This window comes from Spermophilus citellus (genome assembly GCF_964194105.1).
Source record: "Spermophilus citellus genome assembly, chromosome: 17".
Lineage (NCBI taxonomy): Eukaryota > Metazoa > Chordata > Mammalia > Rodentia > Sciuridae > Spermophilus > Spermophilus citellus.
The window spans coordinates 39527032-39540747 of record NC_138199.1 but is presented as its reverse complement, the minus strand read 5'-3'; the positions used below and the strand labels follow the sequence as shown (position 1 = coordinate 39540747).

The 13716-nt window shown below is 39.1% G+C and overlaps 1 protein-coding gene across 1 annotated transcript in view; it reads right to left on the bottom strand.

The window, feature by feature from the left end:
• Nucleotides 1-13428, bottom strand: part of PPM1D (protein phosphatase, Mg2+/Mn2+ dependent 1D) — a 45271-nt gene extending 31843 nt beyond the window's left edge. Inside the window, exon 1 of the mRNA XM_081270289.1 lies at nt 12451-13428. Coding sequence (XP_081126415.1) covers nt 12451-12922 — 472 coding nt within the window. The 5' untranslated portion in view covers nt 12923-13428. The remainder of the gene's footprint in view (nt 1-12450) is intronic.
• Between the last annotated feature and the right edge of the window lie 288 nt (nt 13429-13716).

Sequence of the window (13716 nt, the reverse complement as noted above, 5' to 3'; positions counted from 1 at the left end):
TGGGTTCAGTTCTTAGCACTCTAAATAAATAAATATTATATAAATAAATATTGTATAAAATCAGCTTCAGGCTTTGTGTATAAGGTACATATAAAACACAAATGAATTCTGTGTTTAGACTCAGATCCCATTCCCAAGATATTTCATTATATGTATGTAAATATTCCACAATCTGAAAAAATTCGAAACACTTCTGGTCCCAATACTTCAGATACTTCTTAATAATAAAAATATTATTCAACCTCTACAAACAATAGAATATCATTCAGCCAAAAAGGAAGGAAGCAAAGCCTGCCGTTTCCAATGATAAAGACAAACCTGGAGGATACTTGGTACATGAAATAAATCAAGAACAGAAAAACAAATTCTATATGAACTCCCTTATAGACAGAATCTAAAAAAATCAAACTCATAGAAGCAGAGACTAGACGGATGGTTGTCAAGGCTTAGGGACTGGGAGAAGTAGACATGGTCAAAGGATACAAACTTCCAGGTTTAAGATGAATAAATTCTCAAGATCTTATGCATAGTCTAGCAACTATATACCAGTGTACTTGAAATTTGCTGAATAGCTCTTATATGTTCTCATCAACTTTTCTGGTAATGAGATGATAAATATATTAATTAACTTGATTTTGGCAATTATTTCACAATATAAACATACATCAAACCATCACATTACACACCATAAAAAAATAAAACTACATCTAAAAACATCTATTTGGGGGCTGGGGATGTGGCTCAAGCGGTAGCGCGCTCGCCTGGCATGCGTGCGGCCCGGGTTCGATCCTCAGCACCACATACCAACGAAGATGTTGTGTCCGCCGAGAACTAAAAAATAATAAATATTAAAAAATTCTCTCTCTCTCTCTCTCTCTCTCTCTCTCTCTCTCTCTCTCTTTAAAAAAACAGGTATTCATGTTTTGAACAACCAACAATAAAATAATAATAAAAAAAAAAACAGGTATTCTTCCTTTAAAAAATAAATAATAAAAATAAAAATAAAAACATCTATTTTTCAGAAGATACCATGAAAAGACATGGAAAGAAAAGAATGGAAGAGAATATAAAATGTCCCTACAAATCAAATCACTAAGACTATCTAAGTGGAAAAATGGACAAAAGGCCCAAATAGGCATTAGCAAAGAAATTAAAACAACCAAAACACATGCAAAATAGTTGTTTCTTTTTGTAAAAAAAAAAAAAATCTTGTAAATGGAACACAATTTCCCTTAGTTCAATCCCCAATATCCGTCCCCCCCCAAAAAAAAGAAAGAAAGAAAAATAAAATCTGACAATAGCAATTATGGTAAAGAATAAGGAATGACAATTCCAGTGCAGTGTGTACACCTGCTATCCCAGCAACTCAGAGGCGGCTGAGGAGAAACAAATCACAATTTCAAGGTCAGCCTCAATAACTTAGCAAGGCCCTGTCTCAAAATTAAAAATGACAAAAAATAAAAGGTCTGGGGGTGGTAAAGTGCCCCTGACTTTAATCCCCAGTACCAAAAAATATATATATAGGGCTGGGGATATAGCTCAGTTGGTAGAGTGCTTGCCTAGCATGTACAAGACCCTGGGTTCAATCCCCAGCACCACAAATATATATATAAACACGAATTATCAGCTACTGACAGGAGTATAGAATGATAACATTTCAGAAACATTTAGACATCACCTATAAAATGTGAAGATTTATATATAGCTTTGACTACCCCTAGTTGTATACCATATGGTAGATGATATGTTAAGGTACATATTCAAAGAACTTATATGAAATGTTCAAAACAGCACTGTTCACGAAGGCTAAAAATGGGCCAACTCATCCCAATGTACTTCAACATAGAGACTGGACTACCATATGTACACATAGTATAAGAATCTCATAAGCAGCACAAGATTAAGCCAGGCATGCTGATGAATACCTGTAATCTCAGATACTTAGGATACTGAAGCAAGTTCCAAGCCAACCTGGGTAATTTCAACCTTATCTTAAAAGTTTAAAGAGTGGAGGAGGCAATGGGGATGCAGCTCAGTGGCACAGGGCTTTCCTAGCATGTGCAAGGCCCGGACTAAATAATATTGCCAAAAGGGGGGAAGGGGTATGAAGTACAAGAATACATACAGTATAATTTTCTTCAAAAACTAGCTTCTATGTTTAGAGAGAAGTTGCTCAAACTATTAAGAAATAAAAAGCAAATCACTACACAACTGTCATCACAAAATGGGAATGGTGATCACACCTTGGGGGAGAAAAAAGGACATATAGCTGTGTCTTAAGTACAAACAATGTTTTCTTTCCTAACTGGATGGAAAGTTATACTTAGGTTTTATCTCTCTCTCTCTCTCTCTCTCTCTCTCACCACACACACACACACACACACACACACACACACACACATATATATTTCATAACTTTTTTTTTAGATGAGGTCCCTAACTTCTGGGCTCAAGGGATCCTCCTGCCTCAGTTTCCCTAAGTAACTGAAATTATTAGCTGGGCATACCACCATGACCAGTTTATAACTTTTTTAAGATAAAAAGAAACAGGGAGAAAATATCAATTTTGCTAGCATAGATCAGAGCAGATACGGCTCTTTAGCCCTTTCAGTTCTTCAGTCTGGTTACAGAAGTCATTCCTAAAAGCTCAGCTTAGAGGATGCGGTAAATATCTACAGTGCTTTCAATTATTTTGTGTCTTACCTATTTCTCTTCTTTTCTCGGTTATTTTTAGTTATACCTGACAGTAAAAATTTTGATATAATTATATAAGCATGGAATATATGTTATCCCCTTATTATTTCCTGATGAAACTTTAAACAGCTGTAGTAGGTTGCTCTCTGCAGCTAAGAATCTAAAAATAAGGAAAAAACCTATTATCACAATGGAAATTAATAAGGAGATATCCAGAAAAGAGGGGTTCTCAAGCATTTTTACCTACAGCATATAAGTAATTCAGCCATTTACAAAAATCACCTGAAACAAAATTGGGGAAAATAGCAAAAAAATAAAACGTTTAATAACACAAAATTAATATTTAAATCAAAATTTTGTTCAAAAGCATATGTAACATGTACAGAGATATTTTGTAATGACCTAAAGTAATGAAATTGGTTTCAAATGTAACCTTGATTACCATTTATCTCAAATGTAGTTCTTAATTCATCCTACTAAACTAATTACAGTATCTTTTTTTATTTTTACTTTTTGTGTGTGTGTTACTAGAGACTGAATTCAGGGGCAGTCTATCACTGAGCTATATCCACAGCCCTTTTTAAATTTTATTTTTAAGGCAAGGTCTTGCTAAATTGCCCAGGCTGGCCTCAAATGAATTACAATAGGTGGGGTAGAGAGAGAAGATGGGAGGGGAGGGGAGGGGGGATAGTACAGGATAGGAAAGAGAGCAGAATACAACAGTCACTAGTATGGCAATATGTAAAAACGTGGATGTGTAACCGATGTGATTCTGCAATCTGTATACGGGGTAAAAATGGGAGTTTATAACCCACTTGAATCAAATGTATGAAATATGATATGTCAAGAGCTTTGTAATGTTTTGAACAACCAATTAAAAAAAAAAGAAAAAGAAAAAAAAAATTTACAATTCTCCTGCCTCAGGCTCCTGGAGTACCTGGGATTATAGGCACATACCACCCATCTTTCACACCTGGTTCCCTTATAGCTCTTTTTGTGTGTGTGTGGGGGGGGGGGGGGTGTTGGGTAACCAAGAACTAATAAACCCAGGGGCACTTAACCATTCAGTCACATCCCCAACTCTTTTTATTGTTTTTTATTTTGAGACTAGGTCTTGCTAAATTACTTAGGGCCTCATTAAATTGCTAAGGCTAGCTTTAAACTTGTCCTCCTGCCTCAGCCTCCCAAGCCACTGATTACAGATATGCACCACCATGTCTGACTCCCTCATAACTCTTAATTGACAAGTTAGGAAGCCTATTACTAGAACAGGCCAACTGCAAGACTTCAGAACACCCTAACAATGATACTGTCCTCCAAAATAGTAAACTAAAGACATTCTCGAATTCCTTTAAATCACAAAGACTGGTGCCAATAGTAAAACAGCAGTGGTGGTGATCCTGTATATTCCATTCTATAGTATGACCATTAAAAACTCTGGGACTTTTTTTGGAAAATAACTGAATTATTATAAATAAGGGGTGATTACAAAAGAAACTGCTATTTCTGGTTTTCTTTACTAAAACAAATAAATATAGCCTTTTTTATCTGTTATGGATATACCATACATATTCGTGGAGGTACCCGGGATTCTGATCTTCATGATACCTAGTTCTTCAACTTTCTTGTTTTATTTTTTTTTCCCAATATTTCAAAGAACTTTCTTTTCCTGAACCAATATTGAGTAAACCACCAACAACATATCCCTAATTCCTAACAAACAAGGGGATTCTCCTCCATAATCAACCATTGTCTTAAACAATTTTCTATTATTATAACAGAATATCTAAGACTAGGTAATTTATAAAGAATAGACATTTATTTTGACTTCTGAAGGCTACAAAGTCTCAGATTAGGTGGTCACATCCTGTGAGCTAGGTGGGGCATTTTACTCCCTCAATTCATGGCAGAAAGTGGAAGGACAAGTACAGGTAGAGGGAAGAAAGAGAATAGGGGCAAAACTCCGGCCATAGCTAACTCATTCTCTAGAGAAAAGCATTAATGAATTTCTGAGGGCTTCATCCCCATGACCTTCTACTAGGCCCCACTCCCCAACACTGCCAAATTAAGGAATTAAATTTCCAACATATGAATTTGGGGGACTCTCAAACCATAACCACCATCAAAATCAGGAAGTTAACACTGATATCACATCACCATCTAGTCAGTAGACCTCATTTAAATTTCATCAATTATCCTAATAATGTGTTTTATATGTAACAAAAGATAAAACCCATAATCTCTTGTTATTTTCCTTATTATGTCTCGTATATCCGGAATAATTCCCCATGTTCCCTTGGTGCTTTTAAGGAATACTAGGCCAGCCAATTCATGAATGTCTTTTTTTTTTTTTTTTTTAAAGAGAGAGTGAGAGAGGAGAGAGAGAGAGAGAGAGAGAGAGAGAGAGAGAGAGAGAGAACTTTTAATATTTTATTTTTTAGTTCTCGGCGGACACAACATCTTTGTTGGTATGTGGTGCTGAGGATCGAACCCGGGCCGCACGCATGCCAGGCGAGCGCGCTACCGCTTGAGCCACATCTCCAGCCCTCATGAATGTCTTTCAACTTGGGTTTGTTTTATATATCTTCACATTTGTTTTCAGGTTATTAAGCACTAGAAATATCACAAAAGTATTATTATTAACTATAATCTTATTAGAGGCAGTATAAAATTTCCACTTGTTTCATTAAAACTATTGCTATTTTTAATTACTTAAGATGAGGTCTACCAGGTTTCTCCACTATAATCTTTTTTTTAATATCTTTCTTTATGTTTATTTATTTTTGTGTGGTGCTGAGGATCAAACTCAGCACTTCTTATGTGCTAGGCACAGTGCTTTACCACTGAGCCACAACCCCAGCTCTGATCTTTTTCTTTCTTAATAAAGTATTCTGGGGTGGGATAAACTGAGACACTGTAAATATCCTTTGATTAGGCTGAATGGTATTTCTCACCTCTAAGTGAAAAGATATATCCACCAAAAACCTATGAACATGACCTTATTTGGAAAAAAGGCCTTTGCAGATGTAAATAGGTTAAGAATCTTTAAAAAGCTCATCCTGGATTAGAGTAGGCAGGCACTAATTCCAAAGACAAGTGTCCTTAGAGAACAAAAGACAGAAAAAGGCAATAAAAAGATGGAAGTTGAGATTAAGTGATGTATCTAGGAGCCAAGAAATCCCAAGAATTGTCCAACCCTGATGACACCTTGATTTTCAACTTTTAGCCTCCAGAACCATGAAAGAGTGAATTCTTGTTCTTTCATGTCATCTTTAGGAATTTGTGACAGTACCCTAGGAAATATAATTCTTTCCCTCAAATTTTATCTACTAGTTTTAACATTATATAACATTTTTTTGGCTGAACAAATAACAAATAATGGTTACCAAATGTGATTTTCTAGTTTTACCATTCTTTCTTATTAGTAGTCATTCTACTGATGAAAAAAAAAAAAAAAAAGCTTTATATCAGCTTCATTTAATAGGCAAAACTGCAGACAACCCAAATGTTCATCACAAGGTGAACAGATAAAGTGTAGTATGCAGCAATAAAAAGGAATGAAATAATGATTTCTACAATAAAGTGATCTCAAAATAATTATGCTAAGTCCAAGAAGGAGGATAAAAAAAAAATCCTGTAAGATTCCATATATTACAATTCTAGAAAGCTCCCAGTAACTTGATAAGCTGAAGCAGAAGGATCCCAAGTTCAAAGCCGGCCTCAACAACTTAGCAAGGACCTAAGCAACTCAGTGAGCTGTCTCTAAATAAAATACAAAAAAAAAAAAAAAAAAAAAGAGCTGGTGGTATGGTTAAGTGCCCCTGGGTTCAATATCCAGTACCAAAAAAAAAAAAAAAAGGCAAAATAATCTACAGACAGAGCAGTAGTTACCTATGAATGTACGCTGTGGAACATGGGGAGTACAGTTATCCCTTAGTATCTGAGGAGGAATGGTTCCAGAACCCCCCAAAAATCTCTACAAATGCTCTAGACACTTATATAAAGTACCATATAACCTATGCACATCCTCCCATATCTTTTCTCTAGACTACCTACAACACTTAGCACAATGTAAATACCATGTAAATAGTATTTATACTGTATGGTTTAGGGAATAATGACAAAAAAATCTGTACATGTTGAGTGCACATGCATTTTTTTCCCCAAATATTTCTGATCCATGCTTGGCTAAATCTGAGGATACAGAACCTGTGGATATGGAGAGTCAACTGTGATTATAAACAGGCAAGAGAAAACTTTTGGTAGTGAAAGATATTTATTATATTATCATGTTGGTATGGCAGGCACATGTGCGCACTTGTGCGCACACACACTTACACACACACACTCTTACATGTGTCAAAACTACCAAATTGGGGGGCTGGGGTTGTGGCTCAGTGGTAGAGTGCTTACCTAGCAAGCTTACCTAGCATGTGTGAGGCACTGGATTTGATCCCCTGGCATCACATAAAAATTTAAAAATTAAATAAATAAAATATATTTGTCCATCTACAACTAAAAAATAAAATAAACCTACCAAATGGTATGCTTTAAAATGTAACATGTATTGTATGTAAGATATATCTCAATAAAGCTTTCTTTCTTAAATATTAAGTAGTCACATGCAGCCAGTGGCTACTATATTGAACAGCACACACATAATAGATGACAAAAAACAAAAATGATTAACTTTTTTTCTTGTGGATCTAGGGTTTGAACCCAGGGCCTTACACATGCTAGGCAAGCATCCGACCACTGAACTATAGACCCAGCTCTTTTTTTTTTAATTTCATTTTGAGACAGGTTCTCCCTAAGTTACCAAGGCTGCTCTCCAGTAATCCTTTTATCTGAGCCTCCATACTTGCTGGGATTACAGGTATGTGCCAGCACTCCCAGATAAAATAAGAGGACTTAATTGTGAAAAGCAATACTACATATCTTTTAGAAGAGAACACAAAAATATCTTTGTAACTTTGAAGTACAGAAAAAAGTTGGGCATGGTAGAACATGCCTGAGATCCCAGTTACTCAAGAGGCTGAGGCAGGAAGATCACAAGTTCAAGACAAGTCAGGGCAATTTAGGAAAAACCCATTTCAAAATATAAAGTAACTTGATAAGCTGAAAAAATAAAGAGCTGGATAAGTAGCTCAATGATAGAATGTTTGCCTAGCATACTTAAGGCTTCAATTCCCAGTGTCAAAATTTTTTTCTGTAAAATAAAAAACATAGAAAATTTTCTTCAATAGAACTCAAAAGAAGCATGAAATTTGAAGGAAATGAATAACAAAACTATATTAAATGTAAAATCTTTTATTGATTAATAAACATAAAATTGACTAAAATTCTTATTTGCAACCTCTGTAACTAAGAATTAGTACCTGAAATACATAAAGAACTTCCTCTGAAATAAAGAACTCCTTCAAATCAGACAGAAAACAATTCAATATTAACATGAACAGAAAGATTTAAAGGCGTCTCATAAAAAGAAAACACAGACAGGTGCAGTGGCATACACCTACAATCCCAAAGGCTCAGATGGTTTAGGCAGGAGGACTGCAAGTTGGAAGCAGGCTCAGAAACTTAGTAAGGCCCTGAGCAACTCAGCAAGACCCTGTCTCTAAATAAAATATAGATAGATAGGTAGATAGATAGGTAGGTAGGTAGGTAGGTAGGTAGGTAGGTAGGTAGATAGGTAGGTAGAGAGAGAGGGCTGAGGATGTGGCTCAGTGGTTAAGCGCCCCTGAGTTCAATCCCCAGTACAAAAAAAAAAAAAAGTCCTACTTAAAAAGGTGCTTAATCTCAATTAGTGATCAGGACAATGAAAATTAAGACCACAATGAGATACAATTTCATATCCAGCAGAATGAAATAATATGTAGTCTGACAACTTCAATTATTCACAAGAAGGTGAAAGAACTATACTCTCCTATACTTCTCAGGAGTAAACTGGTGCAAAAACTTTGAAAGGCAATTTGGCAATAGCTAGTAAGTTCAAGATGTGCACACTCCATGATGCAACAATTGTTCTGAACAGGGTCAGCAAATCTTTTCTCTAAAGGGACAGAGAAATGTTTTGGGCTTTGTAAAATATATGGTCTCCATAAAAACTACTCAATTCCACTGCTATATCATGAAAGTGGTTACAGATATGTTTTTCATTATAAATGGTTGGAAAACTAAATATTCATTGAGGATACAAAGAACTAGGCGTGGTACCATGCACTTGTAGTCTCAGCACTTGAGTCTCGGGAGGCTCAGGCAGGAGGATCTCACGAGTCCAGGAGCTCCAGAACAGTGTAGGCAAGGAAGCAAGACCTCTTTTCAAAAAAAGAGGGGGGAATACAATAAATGAGCACCATATTTGTATGTATACTATCCATAGATGAAAACAAACTGAGCTATATGTATCGACAAGAAGGAATCACAAACTATACTGAACCAAAAAAGAAGACAGACAAGAATACATATAGTAAGGTGTCATTTAAGTTATAACAAAATATGCAAAAGGTACTATATATTCTTTAGATATGCAGTGACATAATAACATTATGAAGAAATGATGATGATAAACACTGAATTTGAGGCAGCAGTTGCATCTCATGGGGTGTGGAAGGATGAGATACAATGCACTCAGGTAACATTTTTGTGTGTGCGTGTGTGCACGTGTTGGGGGTGGGGAGGGGGAATACTGGGTATAGAACCCAAGGGTACTTTACTACTGATTTACATCCCTCCCCCTTTTCATTTTTTATTTTGAGACAGGGTCTCACTAAATTGCTCAGGGCCTCACTTAAGTTGTTGAGGCTGGCCTTAAAAATGTGATCCTCCTACCTCAGCCTCTTGAGTAGCTGGGATTACACCTCACTTTCTTTTGGCTCTCTTGATAAGACTATCATACACAGCTACAAGTTGCACTATGTTCACCATCCTCTTTAAAACATCAAGAAAGGGGACTAAACAAATTTTTTTTTAAAAAAAGGCTAAAAAAACACATTATTTTAAGGGCTGTGGATTTAGCTCAGTGATAGAGCAGGAAAATTCCAAGTACAAGGCCAGCCTCAGCAACTTAATGAAACCCTGTCTCAAAATAAAAAGGGCTGAGGATGTGGCTCAGTGGTTAAGCACTCCTTGTTTCAATCCCTGGTACCAAAAGAAAAAGTATAATAAGATGTTGTGAAGGCACATGCCTATAATCCCAGCTACTCCACAGGCTGAAGCAGAAGATTTGCAAGTTCAAGGCCAGCCTCCACAACTTAGCAAAATTCTGTTCCCTAACTCAAAACAAAAAAGAAAAGGCTGGGAACATAACTCAGTGGCACTGGGTTCAATACAGAGTACTACAAAAGAGAGAGAGAGAGAGAGAGAGAGAGAAAGAAAAGAAAATGTGCTGAAAAATTGTGAACTTAAACAATTTTCGGCACTTCCTATGTGAAGAATACACTCAGAATATTCTTTTTTTATTTAAGTTTTAAGGATGGTTTAGCCATGGTACAAAACATGTGTCTATAGTACAAGGATAGTACAAGGCTCCAAACCATTCATCATTGAAAGCTTGATTCAAAAAAGTATGCACATGTTAAAAAAAAAAATTCACACATTTAATAGTATGGCCCCTGCTTCCTTAAAAAAAAATGCCTAAGGCGATGGGGGTATAGCTCAGGGGTAGAGCTTGTGTTCACCAGAGGAGAAGCCCTGCATTCAATCCCCAGCACTTCCCCCCAGCCCTTTTTACATTTCAAGTAAAAACTAAAAAGGGCTGGAGATCAGGGGCTGGGGATATATAGTTCAGCTGATAGAGTGCTTGCCCTGCGTGCACAGGGCACTGGGTTCAACCCCAGCACCACAAAATAAACAAATAAATATTAAAAAATAAAATTTTAAAAAAAGATTCAAGTCTCCACAAACTACAGAATTGTTTATAAAAGGGCGGGGAGGAGGGCTGCAGATGTAGCTCAGTCAGTTCTGAGTTCAATCCTCAGTAACAAGAAAAAAAGTTCAAGGAGCCAAGTTTAAATCTCAAAAGATTTTTTAATTCTTAAAATTCAAACAATATGGTAAATTTACATTGCTAAAAGTGTACTGAAAATAAACAGGACTCTAAATAGTTCTTTGTGTGTCAAATCTCCCCCTCTTTTGTTTTGTTGCCTTTCTGTCCATCTCTAGTTCCCCTGCAGTCAATGATTATATATTTCTAGAATATAGTACCAGTGCTTTCTGCTCTATTGCCCATTAAATAAATAAATCCGTAATGGGGGCCCCTGGGATTGGATGGGAACCTCCTCCAAAAGGCCTAGTGGTTGATCTTTAAGTCAATCAAATACTTCTTGGCAAAAAGCCAAGCAAATGGAAAACAGACTTTGAAACTATCTAGTCTACAACTCTATAATAATACCTTTCTAAAAATATTGTTTTACAATTCTGTAACACTATTTTCTCTCTGCCGAATATAGAGCAACTTTATTATGCTATCATAAACAAAGCTTTATTTTAATATTTTTTGTAGTTGTAGATGGACATCATGCCTTTATTTTATTTATTTTTGTATGCAGTGCTAAAGGTCGAACCCAGTGTCTCACACATGGTAGGCAAGTGCTCTGCCACTGAGCCACAACCCTAGCCCCATAAAGGTTGTTTTTAATGACAGAAGAGTATCATTTCTTTTCTCTAACAAACTTGCATGCCATTTATTCACAGCAATAGATAAGCATCTATAATTCTATGCAATGATATATGCTGTGTACAGAAATACAGGTTGCTTTACAAACATTTGAAACTTAGATGAAACTACTACACCGAATTTTTAGAAATTAAGGTCTCTATTTCCATTTGGTATACAGTAACTCCTTAGCTTTGTTACTTTGACAGGTATTACATCGTATAAAAGTGCTTTTAATGAAGAACTGTTGAAAACTATCTGAAAGCACTTAGGTAAGGCACCTACCAAACAAAAAGTCCTAACAAGTTAACGACGCACCCCCAGCAGGGGCCAGTTTAAAAGGTAACAACACGTTCCACTCTTTTTTCTTTTCATGTTTTCCTAAAACATCTTATGATCACAAGAGAATTCCTTTCAAGACTTTAAAACTGGGGCTGGGACTCAGCGGTAGCGCACTTGCCTGGGCATGTGTGAAGCCCTGGGTTCGATTCTCAGCACCGCATATAAATAAACAAAGATCTATCAACAACTAAAAAAAAAATTGTTTTCTAAAAAGACTTTAAAACTGCCGGATGATTACATTTCAGTCCTTATAAATTAGCTTTTACTAATTTTACTCCAAGAGAGAAATGACACCACCGATAGGAGGCAACCTAGAGGGATAAGAGTTCATCAAGAGCAAAATTATGACAGATTGTAAGGAAATGGTCCGATTTTTGCCATTTCCCGCTTTGTTAGCCTGACCCACATAGGAACGTCTTTTCGATTTATCTTTTGATCAAAACCTGGCGCTGGGTTTCAAACACTTTCTTTGGCCACCACGAAAGCGAATTAGCAAAGGGAGAGGACTACTTCCCCCCCCCCCCCCCATCTCTCAGGGGTGGAAATAAAGCGAGAAGCGGTTTCAGGGAGACAGCAATTCTATCCTTGGCAAGGCCACTTTTGTGTGCCCTGACCTCCTCCGTTAAAAGCGCTACAAGCCCAAGAAGAGTCTTCCTTCCCACCACTTTCTCTGGGGGGGCCCACGCGGTGCAGATACTACAAAAGCCCTCAAGTGCCTGAAAAAAAGAGACGGGCGCCAAACAAGCCAGGGAACTTACCCAGTTTCTTCCACATGGCGAGGTGACAGGCAAGGAAGCCTTTGCGGATGGCAGCGCAAACCTTCGCCGGCTCCGACGAGGTGAAACCCTTCTGCTTCTTGATGAAACCCCATAAGTGCTCGCGGGCAAACTGTGCCGCCTCCCGCCCGCCGTGCCCGTCGCACACAGCGAAAAAGGCAACAGAGGAACGGCGGCGGCAGCAGCGGCCGGGCGCTGGTGAGGCCCCGGCGTCCGGGGGAGGGTCGCGAGCGTCTCGGGCTGCCGCCGCTGGGCCTTTCCCCGACACTTCGCTGCCTGGAAGAGCGGCCAGGGACCGCCGCGCAGGCGACGGCTGCGAGAGCGCCCGCCGCGGCGACGGCTTTTCTTCAGCCGTCGGCTCGGGCTCCACCACGATCTGGGTAACGTCCTCCATGTACTTCCTCCCGCCCTGGTCAGAGAAGACGCTCACTCCCAGCGAGTACAGCCCCGCCATGGCCGGCTGGCCAGGATCCCGCCGGTCCCACGCAGCCTGCCGAATCCGGCGGCGGGAGACACACTCGCCGCTCGCCGGCCAACTATTGTTTATCTTCGACGACGCCGAGAGGGAGGAGGGGGCGGTCCCGGAGAGGGGGCGCGCGATGTCGGGACTTGTCCGCGAGAGCTGGGCCAGAGCGCTGGGGCGAGAGAGTCGACAAGCTGCGCCTGCGCACTGAGCTTCCTCCGCCTGCCCGCGCCCATCACACAAATCAGGCGTTCTCCCCGGCTGACGTCACTCGACTCTCTGGGCGCGACCAATCCGGAGTCGAGGGGGGCGAACCCACCATCCGCCCCCAGCCTTCGCTCCTCCTCGCAACGGCCGCGCTGCTCCTCCCGCCTGGAGCTGCGGGCCCGCGCTCTAAGCTCTCGGTTTCTATCTCCCCTCGGGCTCTTGCGCCCTGCTGGTTTTCTGCAGTTGCTGAGCGCCTTGGTCTGTCGCCTTTGTACTCGGTCCTCAGGACCGTGGTTCTAATTCCTGCCCTTCACGTCCCGCTGCTCGCCTTGCGGGTAAAGCGGAGTAAGCTTGGGCCTTCGTTGAGTGTAGAAAATGGGGGGAGAGGACGGGGGAATATTTGACCTAACACTTCTCAAAGTGAACGGCGGGAAACTTTCCTTCGAAGGCCGTTTGTGAACTGGCTGGAAAAAAATGAGGCACCCGTGAACTGGTTTGGGGTGGGACGTATCCTGGGAATTGAGGAAGGCAGTCAGTTTAGTGGTTTAAAAAAAAAAAAAAAAAAAAAAGACTTGGTA